Source organism: Lutra lutra, chromosome 14 (assembly GCF_902655055.1).
Source record: "Lutra lutra chromosome 14, mLutLut1.2, whole genome shotgun sequence".
Classification (NCBI taxonomy): domain Eukaryota; kingdom Metazoa; phylum Chordata; class Mammalia; order Carnivora; family Mustelidae; genus Lutra; species Lutra lutra.
Window position 1 is genome coordinate 56,985,194 of NC_062291.1, and position 14,570 is coordinate 56,999,763.

Sequence of the window (14,570 nt, forward strand, 5' to 3'; positions counted from 1 at the left end):
TTTAAATAGTTATATCAGAAAACAATAATGTTTTAAACTCATTTATGTAAGTTCCCATGTTTAGAAAACACATAAAGAAGAGCAAATTAAATCCAAAATAAGTAGAAAGAAGGAAATAATAAAGGCATCTGTGGAAATGAATGAATAGAAAACAGACAAATAATAGAATTAATGAAACTAAAATTTGGATTTTTGGAAAGATCATAAAAATGATCTTTAGCTGGACTAAAGCAAATAAGAAGATACATATTACCAACATCAGAACTGAAAGAGGGGATATTATTCCAGACCCCACAGACTTTAAAAAGATTATATGAGAATATTACTATCAACCTTATGTAAATTAAACATTCTATTTGAATTAGATAAATTATTTGGAAGACATTAACAAAACACATAGAAAAAATAGAAAGTCTCAATAGCCTGTATCCATTAAAAAAATTGAATTCATAATTAAAAACCACACAAAGAGAACACCAGCCTATATCTAGGCCTTGTTGGTGAATTCCATCAAACATATTAGGAAGCAGTAATATCAGTGCTATACAAATCCTTTCAGAAAGCAGAAAAGGGAACATTTTTCATGTCATTTTATGAGTCCATCATTCCCCTGATACTAAAACTTGACACACATTATAAGAAAAGAACACTACAGACCGACATCCCTAATGAACGCATGTAAAAATCCTTAACACTGTATTAGCAAATCAAATCAGCAATATATAAAAAGGGTCATATATCACGATCAAGTAGGGTTCACTCCAGGGAAGCAAAATAATATATTTATAATACATATATTTATCAAGGAACTTATATCCAGAATATATAATACATTCTTATAATTTAATAAAAAGAAGACAACCCAATTTTTTTTATGGGCCAAAGATTTGAACAGACATTTCACAGAAGGAAGATATATACACATGACAGGATGTTCAATATCATTAGTCCTCAAGAAAACACAAAGCCACAGTGAAATACTACTACATACCTATTAGGATGATTAAAATACTGATAATATTGTGCTGATTAGAGTGTGGACCAACAGAACTCTCATATACTACTGATGTCAGTGTAAAGTGGGACATTTACTTTGGAAACATTTTGGTGGTTTTTACAAAGTTAAATATGCATATTCCGTGTGACCCAGGATTACCACTCCTAGGTATTTACATAAGAGGAATGAAAACAGATGTTCACATAAAGACTTCCACACAACCGTTCATAGCAACTGCCATTTTTCAAAAGCCAGAGACAACTCCATCAATGAATGTACAGAAGAACAAACTGATATATATCCGTATACCAGCATACTACTCAACTTTAAAAAGAAACAACTATGATACACATAACGATATGGATGAATCTCAAACACATTGTGCTGACCTCCAAGTCCTGGAGTGTCCTTTTCTGGGTTCTCCTCCCTTTCCCTTCTTGCTCCCACCATACTAGTCTGGAGTCTCACTACTTCAGTCCTCGGTTAATCCAAAGGCTACTCTGTCTGCCTCCAGCCTTTCAGTTTTGTGCACCTTTTCAGAACAATCTTCATAAAACACTATTTCCTTATGTCATCCTGAAAACCAAACAAAAATGTAAAACCACCAGTATCATGTTAACATTTAATGCAGTTCCTCTAATGCCCCAGCTTCCTGAATGTTTTCTAAGATTTCTTACCAGGCCAATACAATAAATTTTCCTGTTAATGAGTCTATATGTGAATTTAAGTCTTCAGACTTGTTCTGATATCCTAGTCAATGAACTGCCTTTGAGACTCTTAGAACCATGAGGTCAAAGATGTAATACAGGTCAGCTCTCCCTTCAGACTTTTTTCTCTCAGTCAGAGGCAGTTTCAGGCTTCCAGTTATCCAGCCTTGAATCAATGGAATCAGTGTGGACTCATATTTCACCCTATATCCCATATGTGGCCAGTCACCATTCCCTCTTAGTCGTTTAGTCTTAGTGCCTCTTAGACATTTCCCTTATATCTGTTTCTTTATGGGGCCCTGGTCACCTACCAGAGTTTAGCCCCATATCTTCTCACAACAGCTTTCCTGCAATAATCTTCAAATTGTGTCTTTTGCCTCTAAACTTACAAGTGAGGTATTTGTAGGGACCTACCATGTCTAGGTATCTGTATGTATTAGTCTTATAAAAACTCTACAAGGTAAATAAGAAAAACAAGTTCACCGAGTACTTTGTTCAAGATGATACAGCAAGTGAAGGACAGAGCCAGCAGGATTAAAACCTAGGCCTAAGTGGCCCATTTATAGATAAGAAAAAGATAACAGACAAAATTTAGAAGTTCTGCATTTGTCTAGGGGAAAAAGGTGGGGGGCACACTGCACTTAAGATAACAGGCAAGTTCTTTTAAGTAGGGACTTTTATTCCACTTACATTATTTATTTGAAGGGTTATTTTAATTGTGTACCATTATTTTAAGTAAAATTACCATCCTGGATAAAGGTTCTGTTTGATATTTTTATAAAGCGATGACTCTGATTTTAGGAGATATTTGGATGGCTGTTTAGTTACCTTCAAGGACTTGAGATTACTTGTGTGTTTCATGTGCCTGACATACATATGGACAGACATAGAGAAGACTCAGTAAATGATGGCAGGTTGAATGAAAGAATAATAATTAACATTTCCAAGTTTTACTATATTTAATACACTCATTTAACAACGCCATAAGGTTGGTTGCATTACCATCTCCATTTTACAAATGAGGAAACCAAGACACATAACTTGGTGAAGTTCACACTATCTATTACTGGTGGAGCACAGATTACAAACAGAGATTGAGGCAACACACTCTTAAGCCCTTGCACTAAACCAAAGTAGCCTCGTGCTTCTTGGCTCACGGAAGAGTTACTTTCAGGTCCTTAGTAGAAAAATATATGCATTTTGATGCTTCACATTTTAAGACGTAGGGCAACTGTCCTTAGCCTTGTATCCTCGGACCCGTGGTCCATGGATAGACCCTAGGGGACCATGTATCTCATGAAATTTGAGTAGAGTTTGTGTGTATGCATTACCACATTTTGATAAGCGCTATAGGCAAACACCCATGGCGCTTATCAAATTCTCAAAGAATTTTATAATAATCAAAATTTTATAATAATCAAAAGATTAATAACCATGGGCATAGAGAAATATAATTTCCTGAGACAAAATTAAAATTATTAAACATTCAAAAATACTTATAGATGGGTTTATTTGAAGGATTGCCCACGGACTACATTTTATCCGTAAAGGAGATTTTGGTTAGTGGACTAGAAATTAATATTTATTAGGCACAACTAAATGCTAGGTATTTAACATTTACTAGCTTATCTTAATTCTTATATCATTACCAGACATATCATTTTACAAATGTATAAGCTGAGGCTTAGAATGGTAAGAACATGCCCTATAACACCTGATAAATGGTAGGACTAGGGCACCCCGACCTAACTCTGAAGCCGCTGCGTCCTCAACACGTGGTTAGACACAGCTGTGGAGGGCCAAGGGCACTCAGTGCAACCAGCCTTGCTGGGAGGCAGGTGTTTCAGTGGTTCCCCCGCAATGCTGCCTGGAAACAGCGGCTGAGTTATACGGCATCTTAGGCCATTTTGAAGGACAGGAACTCGGTCTGGCTGAAGATCATGTCTTATTCACATCTCTACATTCTGTTCTCTGGGCCTCTCTTTTCGGCAGGCCCGTCACAGCTGCAGTGGGATGGGTTTAGCTCCCAGACTGGAGGGCGTGTGGACCATTGCTTTGGCTGACTCGTCATAGCACACTTCAGACTTCTGGTGGCCACTGGCCTCCTCTTCCCGTCTCTGTTGTCCATTTGAACAAAGGAACAGTCCTCCTCCTACTGCAGCTGCAATGGAGTTTGCAACACCCTTTAAACATAAAACAGGAACTGTAGTGGTTAGATTCCTTGAGCTGCTACGTGATATACTTCTCCTTGACTAGTGACTTTTATTCTACCACCTAGCTCGCCTGAACATCTTCCTATGCAAAACCACCCGCTGGTCAAACACTGCGGATCACAGACAGGGCCTTTGAGAGCTTTTGAAAGCTTTTCTAGTTCCACAGAGTAGCTTAGGAAGGTTTTAGAGAAGTAGGTAGGGCCATCCTCTTGTAACAGGTAAGGAGGAAAAGACTGCTGTCTTGGATAGGGTGTTTCTCCAGCTTAGGGGAGAAGTGGATCCCTCAACAGAGACTGGCTTATCTCCCAGAAATTCTCCCAGCCTCTGCTCCAAGAAACTGACCCTAGCAGTGCTGAATGTCAGTCATCTGGATTAGTATTATCTCATGGCTATTCTCCTCCACTTAGTTGGAAGAGACTACCTGGGAGGGGAGAGCGGGGATGGATGCAAAAAAGTTGTTATGGAGCCAGGATCACTGTGGTAGCAGAAGGAATTAGTGGGAATTTCTTCAAGTAGAAAATAATTCCTTATAACACTGAGAAAAATTGAAACAGAAATCTCATACTTTAACTACAAATGGATGCTTTGCTTTACAAAAGATAAACCCAGTTTTTGTTCAATTGTGAATTATCTTTTTAAATGATTCCATTGTTTTCCTAAAAGGAAAAAAGAAATGACCTTTCCATACAAAATTTCCAAAAACCCATTTGTATTTGATTTCACTGTCAAAAATGTATATGGATTGTACTATGTTCCTAGGGCTACCATAACAAAGTATTATACATTGAATGACTTAAAAAAAAAAACCCAGAAATCCATTGTCTCTCAGTTCTAGAGGCTAGAAATACAATTATCTTTATAAGTGGGTTTGTGTGTTTGTTACTCTGAAATACTGCCTTCTAGCCTTTCAAAATCTTTTCAGATTTTGCTATCTTATTCTGTAATCAAGTGTATTCTTCACTTAATTTTCTGATTTATCTTAATTACTTGATTTATCATTTAAGTGCCTGTTTAAAGTACAGAGTAGAATGAAAGGCTTTGATATATTACATATATCAAATATATCAAAAAATACATATACTATATTACATTTCTAGGATGATCTAAGACCTTGGATATGACAGCTCATAATGGTATGTCTTTCATTCCTTAGTGTTCATCAGTGTCTGCTTTTCTGCTCTTGTTCTGTGGGATTTTTCCCTAGTTTTGCTCTCATCCCCCTTTGAACCTCATATCAAGGACCTGCTTAAAAGACATGCAGATCAAAGAGAGTAGAACCATTTTTAATAAACAAAACTAACAACATAATTGTGGACAAGATCTTCTAGAAAGTTCATATCTATATACATTTCCCATGGCTGGGTATGTACATCTCCCACAGCTTAGTTGCAGTTTCCCACTCACAAAATGGACATCCTCCTTAATTAGTACTTATAAATATTGTACATTACCTATATCTTATTTTCTACATATTACAATTTCAACCAAGACATAATTGTCAAGCATGGGCAGTAGACATTACATTAGTGTACCAGTGACAATTGTGCTGGCCCAAATTTCCAGCAGCTTTGTTTTAATCCAAGAATATTATTTTCTTATATTTGAATATAGAGTGTTATTTTCTTATATGACTAAAAAGACTTTACACCTATTTCTTTTAAATAAAGATGTTTATTTGGAGAATATTAGTAGCATGATAACTCAATCTCACCAAATATTCACAGTTCATCAGGTCAGGCAATAGAACAAGTCCATGTGAGCTTCTTATAAAGAAATGTATGATCACCTCAGTAGCTGCCTCCATCGTCTATCCTATTACTGGATGATTCAGAATCCAAAATAAGAAGTTTAGGGACTTTTTCTCAAAAATAGAAATAAGGAAAATGTCTGAAGCAATGATGTTGACCCTTTTCAAAAAGATCTATGAAACTTTAACTGCATATTTCAGTCTTGTCGAATCTTTTGTATTATTCTGATTGTCGATAAGAACCAGGGGGCTATGTTGATGATTCTTGATAATTTCAGCAACACTTCCAAAGTACTAGAGCAAGAAAACATAGATGAATTAAACACTGGAACTTATGTTAACTTCGAGCTCTGCTCCTCCAATCTTCTCCCACTTTCTCAAGTTAGTCAATAAATACTACCAGGTCTCAGCTGACATTCTACCCAAAAAAGTCTAATTTAACAAAGGCTGTAATCCTTGAGGTGACCAACTCGGGCCTTGCTTATGTTCAGTTACATTAAAAACACTGGCAGCCTCAATTAGTGTAACCACTTAGAGAAATTACTCCATTGAGTTATGATGTAATATTTTAATGACTTTTTATTCAGTAACAAGTGTAAAACTGTCACACACTAAATTTCTCTATGTTTTTTACAAAGCATAGACTATCTGTTATGTTGTACAAGTCTTAGATGCAAGAACTGATGTAATAAATTAATCCTAGAATTTAGCGTCAGAAAAGTTATTTCCCAGATTAATTAATACTTGTTTTGTTTTTGTTTTCCTTTTTGAATAAATAAAGCTTTATAAATTCTCATATTTTCATTTTTGCTCTAGTTCCCAGAGCTAATTATTAATTAGTTTAGAGTTAATTAATAATGGAATCTGTGCTGGGCTCTTACCATATGATTTATTTTCCTGTGTGCTAATTCCTATTGTTTATGGATTTTAAGGTTATCACAAATATTCTCCTGAAGAATTATCAAAATTTTAAATGAAAGAGAAAATAAGTATAACACAATATAACACAGGAAAGGAAATGAAATGCATTGATTATACGAAAGTGCTATAAGCTCATAATCATAAATAAATACATTTAGATCATTTTTTAAAAAGCAGTGTTTTGCAAGACTGCCATAAATTTAGCAATTATCAACAATTGATTTATTCTTTTAATTTTTCATATAAAGACAAATATTTAGAATAGAAGTTTTTTTAAGCCTTTTAATTAATTATTTGGATAGCTTCCAAATATCTATATACTAAATAAAGTATTCAGAATATTGGTCACCTTTTTCAAATGAAATTTGTCTTTTAGATAATTGACTCCCTGAATATTATTAGGTTAAGGAGGAGAGATGAGAGACAGGGACCTTCAAGTATCTTTAATCTTTATTTCTGAACTTGCTCTTCAATCATTCAGCCCTTTAGCAATTGCCAATGAAATTCTTTCATGATATTCATAAAGACATTCATCCTGTTTGCTTGGAATAGCATGTTGTTAAACTGAATGCAGTTGGAAGTTAAACTGATGGATTGAAGAACCAGGAAATGAAATACCATGGCCTCTTTGAAGTGGATTCCAAGCAAAAAAGTGTTTTTCTGAACCCAGGAAACACAGTAGAGAGTTGCTATACTTACACAAACAAACATCTTATTCTGTCATTCCAGTTCCTGGATATTTTTGAGTATTTCTTTGTTGGAGTGTTTGCAGATTGAAATGTTTGAATAGGGAGTTGAGTTGAGTTGAAATATGGAATAGGAAGCAGAGTTGAGGCATATTGAATGTGGAATTGAGCACAGTTGTAGTTTCCTTAGTGCTTTTTAAAAAAAAAAATGTCTACAGTAATTCATTGTATTCGAGATATTCATATGGACAGAAAAACAACCTGTTCATGATAACTCAAAATCTTATGATCCATAGAATAAAGAGATATCAAAGCTATAAAATTCCTTAATATCATATCTACATAATGCCAAAACAACTGCATAAAATAGTTCAACAGTTAATCAATTGGTTTCTTTTTCTACCCATATACACCCAAACACAAATACAGGCAAACAGACTTTTCATAATATCAACATTGTTGATATCATGTAACCCGAGCTTTCATTTTCCATTCAGGTATTCACTGTATGGAAAAAAATAACCTTTTTACTATAGATAAGTAAAAGTTTTAATGGACTCTGTCTGCACTTCCAGATACCATTATAATATTTGTTTTGGTATCTATAGGCTAGATATGTAGGAAGTAGGGTAAAGTTCTGTTCTATTCATCCAATGGTAGGGATGAAGACTCTTTAGGCCAAGAGGAATCTCTTTTTACCAGTTTCCTTAGCAGGACAAAAGAGTCCAGAATCCCTATGGCAGCTCAAAATTTATGAGAATTTCAGAACTTCTAAGTAGGACAGCTCCTTCTCCCACCCTTAAGCTTCTTCTAGAAGTACTGGACCCCTTCCTGGGGAAGCTTAGAATGAAACCATCCATCCAAAGTCACTCTGTCCTACAAGGATCACCACTATCTATTACACTGACTACTACTGAAGAGCATTTATTTTAAAAGATTTGTCCGATGAAGGTTTCAGTGAGAATGAAGGCTTTTGTGAGCATGGAAAAGCAGACAGTTCTGTTTAAGTTTAACTGCTGTTAAATGATAATGCAATCTATATTTTAAAACCCAAGTTTAGTCTTGGTCCATGTTTTGTGTTTTCAGATTCAAGAGTTTTGCATTTTCTAATTATCTTAGACTTTATTAAAACCCCAAACTATAAAACTCCTAGAAGAAAACGGGGAAAATCTTTATGAGATTGTATCTGGCAATGATTTCTTGGGTATGACACCAAAAGCACAGGCAACAAAAACAAAGATAGATAAATTGGACTACATTAGATTTAAAAACCTCTGTTCATCAAAGGTAACAATTAATAGAATGAAAAGGCAGTCCATGGAATGGGGGGAAACATTTGCAAATCATCTATCTGATAATGGATTATTATCTAGAATATATAAAGAACTCCTACAACACAAAACCAAAAGATCAAATAACCCAATATAAAAATGGGCCAAGGAGCCAAACAGACATTTCTCCAGAGATGATATACAAATGCCAACAAACATTTGAAAAGATGGTCAAAATCACTAATCATCAGAGAAATGCAAATCAAAATTACAATGAAATATCTCCTTCTACCAATTAGGTTAGCTACTATTTAAAAATCCCAGAAAATAACAAGTGTTGGTGGGCATGTGGAAGAGTTGGAACCCTTGTGCACTGTTGGTAGGATTGTAAAATGAGACAATCATTATGGAAAACAATATGGCAGTTCCTCAAAATTTTAAGATAGGACTATCATATGATCTAGCAATCCCACTTCTGGATATATACCCAGAAGAACTGAAAGCAAGGGTCTCAAAGGAACATTTGCACACCTGTGAGCAGAACAGCACTATTTACAGTAGTCATCAACAATAGCCAAATGTCTATCGACAGAATGTGGTGTACAGTACAATGCAATGCTATGAAGCCTCAAAAAGGAAAGAAATCCTGTTACATACTACACAATATGGATGAGCTTTGAGGATATAATGTTGCAGGGAATAAGCCAGTCACAAAAGGACAAGCATGGTATGATGCCATTTATATGAGCTATCTAAAGTAGTCAAATTCATAGAAATAGATATTAATTAATAGTAAATTGGTGATTGCCAGGGACTGGGAGAGAGTGGAAAAAGGGAGCTGTTTTCAATGAGCATAGAATTTCAGATATGCAAGATGAAAAGTTCTGGAGATCTGTTTTACAGTGTAAAAAAAAATTAAGTGTATAGTTTAAATACTAAACTATACACTTAAAATGGTTAATATGGTAAGTTTTAAGATACGAGTTTTTTTTAAAAAACACAATTTAAAAAAGCAAAATGGAAAACACACTCATTGACAAAGACCTTACCAGTTTGTTTTACAAATGCAATTCTCCTGCCTGTAATCACTCAAACAAATAAATTCCTTCACTTAATAAGAACTAACCAAGTATCCACTGAAGGCAGCTCTTCTGCTATGCTTCTGGAAATCCAGAGATGAGTAAGACCTAGTCTAGTCCCTGGTCTCATCTAGTGGACAAGACAAACACTTCAGCAATTACAATACTTTGTAATAATTCAAATGCTTTCTAACAAGTGCTGGGTTTGGAATAAGTATAGTTCTTTCTGAAAGAGTATTGAAAATAAATATTAACTTGAATTTTTTAAATGCTATTTTCTCTGCTTAGATTTTTCTTTCCACTTTTCTCATTCTCATCTTTAATTTTCATTCTACCTATTCAAACTCAGTCTATCTTTCAAGGCCAGAACAAGTTTCACTCCCTTTCTGACCACTTATGGATTGTTCCAGCCCATATTTCAGGGCTTTCTTATATTAAAAAAAGCTGGATAAACAGAGATATGGTAAGTATTGAGTTTGGTCCAGATTAAAGAGGAGTTGGACGTCATATCTGGTTAGTATTCAAGACCTTCTATGATGCTTTTCTCTTGCTATAGGCCCAAAAGCTCACTCTGGTCCGAGGGCTATATTCTAATATTTTAACAAAAGTTTCTGCACCTCCTCTGATCCTTCCCTGGTCATCTACTGGTACTTGAGTTGAGATCCTAGTTCTTGACTTAGGAGCTCTAGACACTGACAGTGATTCTACTTGACACTTCAACTTTGATTTCTATGTTTCGCTGAACCAAAATGCCAAATCCGACTGCACTGAGTCAGAATAAAGGCACTAAGACACAGCCTTTATGTCATAGAAGTCTTTCTTCCTTTCTATTTTTTCATAGAATATGCTGCCTGAACACAGTATTTTATCTTGTACTCTTTTCTTTTCATGACATGTATGCATGCCTTGCACCAAATACTCTTGTATCATTTCTCTCATCTCTAGTACCTAAATACGCTATGATACCATTGTGCTCAATACATAGTTACAGAGCTGGATTAAAAGAGAAGTTACTGACCTCTTCACCATTTTTCTTTCTGCCCAAAGCATACTGCTTTGTTGCTTCAATAAACCGCACAGGGATATTATATACTCGCTTATTAAAGAATACAACTAGTGTATATGGCTGTTTGGAATCATGGCCAGAGCTCTTCCGAATAAGAAATGATCCATCCTGTTTATTAAAAGAAAAACACAATTATGGTGAGTATTACTTACGTTTTCACAGGTTATAAATTAGTTTATACCTATATTACATTCAAAAGGTAATTACTGAGCTATGTGATTTTTATTATAGATTACAGTTTATTATTTTCAAAGAAAATACTTCAGTAAAATATATACTTTTAGAAAATCCTGAGTGAAGTCAATTCTCACTTTTTGTTGCATAAAATAAGATGCTATGTTTATATATTTAGAAATGTGTGAAGGGACACAGTAAGATTAAATATAGAGAGCATTCTTGAACTAGGAACCATGTCTATAAGTAATCTATGAATAAAAAAATACATATATCGAAATGAAACAAATTCCATTCAAAAGTACTATGAGAAGAAAGCTGAAATTAGAAATCAAAACATTTCAGCTGGTGAAAATTCTCTTCCCTAAAACTTACATTGAAACAGAAAAAAACCTGTAATATAATATACCAATTTAAATAAATAGTTTATAAAATATTCTAGAGGTACCTAGCTGGCTCAGTCAGAAGAGCATGTGACTCCTGATCTTGGGGGTCATGAGTTTGAGACTCATGTTGGATGTAGAGATTACTTAAATGTAAATGAATTTAAAAACTTAAAAAATAAATGTTCTAGAACCATAAATCCAAAAATGAACAAAAAATGGACAAAAAGCAGAAAGAAGAAATGCAACAAGAGTTGATCAAACTCAGGAAGGAAATTGAAGAGAAAGGCAAACCTATCAGAAATGAAGAAATTACAAGATGCCCAAGGGACAATATCTTTAAATGAAGATATGATAAATGACTGAAGCAAGGCATGGAAGCAACCCAGACAGGAGGGAAAAAGAGGAAATTTTTAAAAAATACAATAAAGTCAGAGTGGTTGGAGTGAAAGAAAGACAAAAAAGGCCCAAAATGCATGTAATTTAAGTCCTTAAGGAAGAAAAATAAAATAATAGAACAGAATTATTTTTTTTTAAAAAGATTTTATTTATTTATTTGTCACACACACAGAGATCATGAGTAGGCAGAGAGCCAGGCAGAGAGAGAGGGAGAAACATGTTCCCTGCTGAGCCCAGAGCCCGACACAGGTCTCGATCCTAGGACTCTGAGACCAAGACCTGAGCTGAAGGCAGAGGCTTAACTCTCTGAGCCACCCAGATGCCCCAGAATTCCTTTTTAAGACTGGAATTTAAGAAAATATTCTGGAAATAAGAGAAAACTTAAGTTTACATGTTGAAAGGGGTTCCATCTATCTGAAAAAATTGACTTGAAAGTCAAGTCAGAAACACATTCTGGAAAACGAATGTTAGACTTTAAAAACAAAAGGCCTGCAGAGCCTTCTGATTAAAATATGAAATTATACATAAGGTCAAGAAAATAACATTTGCATCAGACTTTTCAAAAGTATCCTATAAAACAAGGCAATCTAGTGGAGCAACACTTTTAAAAACTCAAGACAAGGATTTTATAACCAGCCAAGATATCCTCTAGGTTATCAGATTATGAACAGCTTTGAATGTGCAAGAATTCAGGGAATTATGTAAATATAGGCCTTCCTGAGAATCTATTATAAGGTGAGCTTTGTCAAAACAAAATAAGGTAACTGGGGAAGCCAGCAAGGGGATTGATGAGAAAGCATTTAACATATGTAATTGCAGAGCTAGGACTAAAGCAAAGGTAGCAAAAACCAGTATGTAAATGTTATATATTCTGACAAAGGAGGGTGCAAGTAAAGAAAAATGGAAGGAGGAAAGAGAAAGAAAGGGAGATGGCATTTTAACTTTGACTTTTCCAAACTGCTCCTAGTGTTCCTACATGATTGGGCTTGGCCTCTCCAAAAATTTACTTCCAGGTACTTTTTGCCATCTTGACCTTGATATTTTAACCCATGCATTGATCCAAAAGAGCCTGTTACTTCTCATTCCTGAATGGAACTCATGTAGCACCAAGCTTTACAGAGAGCTCCCCGGGGAGCTGCCTTCTCCCACTGATTGGAGAACAGTGGAGAACAGTGGAGCCTATGGATCCTGGCAAAGAAAGGACAAGTAGAAATGAGACTGAAGAACAAAGAGGGAGATGCTTGAGAGAGAGCAGAGGATAGCAACTGCTATTGAATAAGTAAATTTTTAAAAATCCCCGCATCCACAACGGTTGCAATTCTTTAGTCAGCGAATTATTGGGATGACAGCTGTGCCTATTACAGGCTGAGAGCAGAATATGGGACTTAAAAATGGTCAAACCTTGTTTGATCTGTATAAAGCCTCTTCTGCAGATTTCCGATCGCAGGCACCAGCGTACCATGGCTTGCAGTGAATGTCTGCTTCCTGCGAAATGGAGGGCATTGCTAAGCATGAGATGTGCCTTCAATAACATGGTACCTTCTGTGCACTGAAAACAAAGTCCCATTTTGCATTACCAAGACAGACCTAACTATATTTGGACCAGCAATTGGAAAATGAGTTTTCTGCTTCCTTTGATCAACCACAGGATTATATAATTGACTTTTTTCTCATCTGGCCTTAGCTGCTAACCTTAGTACTTGAACAGTGTTATGAATAAATAAATCAATCAATCCTGCTGGATGCCTGAGCCATTTACACATTTCTCCTAAATAAGCAATAAGCTCCCTGTCTATCACAATCTTACTGCTGTTGCTTTGTGGAGTACTTTCTAATTTCTGAAGTGTTTTCATCAAATATACCTTATTGGATTCTTTTAACTACTCTGAAGGCAAGAAGGATACATATACTTACCCTTTCTACAGTGGAGAAAGCTTAGAGAGACTTGCCCAAGGGCACCCAGAGTCCTTTCTCTGTCTTTTTAAAAACTGTGCTGCTTTATGTGTTTTAATATCATATGCCTCCACAGATCTATTCTGAGAAAATTACACAGTTTAAATAGAATCTATGTGAGCGGAAGAACAATAAAAACAACACACTTCTTTGCTAGTTTTGAAGAAGCACAAACTGTTCTTAGGGCATCCAGAATACAAATTGGAATATATGGCGCAGGGGCTTAATCCCTGAAAGCAAAATGCGTTCTGTACCCATCAGCGAATGACAACTCACAAGCTGACTTAAAACATAGTCTGTCTTCAAGCTTCACCCCAAACTGCTCATCAGAAAGTATTAGAAGACACTCCCTTTCCTGCAGTTTAATGGTAACAGTAAGAGTTCACTCATACCTGTTCTGACAAATGGGGGTTAGATGAAAGTAGGCCATCCACAGTTGAGCTTCCCCCTTCTGGAAATCCTGTAAGGGATTTGAAAAATCAGTTGGTCTTCACTGTATCTTGAGCAGTCGGTATGCCTATACTTTAACACTGTGCTTGGTGCTGCAAGGGACATGTGCACTGAAAAATCACACACACACCCAAAAAATCCCTAATAGCAGTGGTTCTCAAAGCATGGTCTGGGGCCCCCACAACCCCTGGGATTCTTCCAGGGAGGTCGTGAGGTCTTTTCCAAATCTGTATCTCTGTGAAGAGATTTTCTTCCTATATTTCAGCCATGAAGACATTGCAACAGCTTGAATATAGAAACAGATATGAGAATCCATCCATCTCTGTTACTCTAGATATTAAAGAGATTTTAAAAAATGTAAGACAAGGCCACTCTTCTCAATAAAGTGTTTTTGTTTGGAAAATACAGTCATTTGCATAAAAAATACGTTAGTTATGTTAGCATGTAATGAGTTCAATATTTTTAAATGAAAAAATAAAGGTTTTAATTAAAAATTGATTAATAAATATGTTTTAATTGCCTGC

General features: G+C 35.5%; 1 protein-coding gene across 4 annotated transcripts in view; it reads right to left on the reverse strand.

Annotated features, from left to right (window-relative positions):
* Positions 1 to 5,184: 5,184 nt before the first annotated feature.
* Positions 5,185 to 14,570, reverse strand: part of BLNK (B cell linker) — a 74,481-nt gene continuing 65,095 nt past the window's right edge. For all 4 annotated transcript variants that reach the window (XM_047702144.1, XM_047702146.1, XM_047702145.1 and 1 more), the window contains 4 exons: positions 13,989 to 14,056; positions 13,045 to 13,128; positions 10,640 to 10,795; positions 5,185 to 5,958 (listed from right to left, as the gene is read on the reverse strand). In XM_047702144.1, coding sequence (XP_047558100.1) covers positions 5,839 to 5,958; positions 10,640 to 10,795; positions 13,045 to 13,128; positions 13,989 to 14,056 — 428 coding nt within the window. In that variant the 3' untranslated portion in view covers positions 5,185 to 5,838. The remainder of the gene's footprint in view (positions 5,959 to 10,639; positions 10,796 to 13,044; positions 13,129 to 13,988; positions 14,057 to 14,570) is intronic.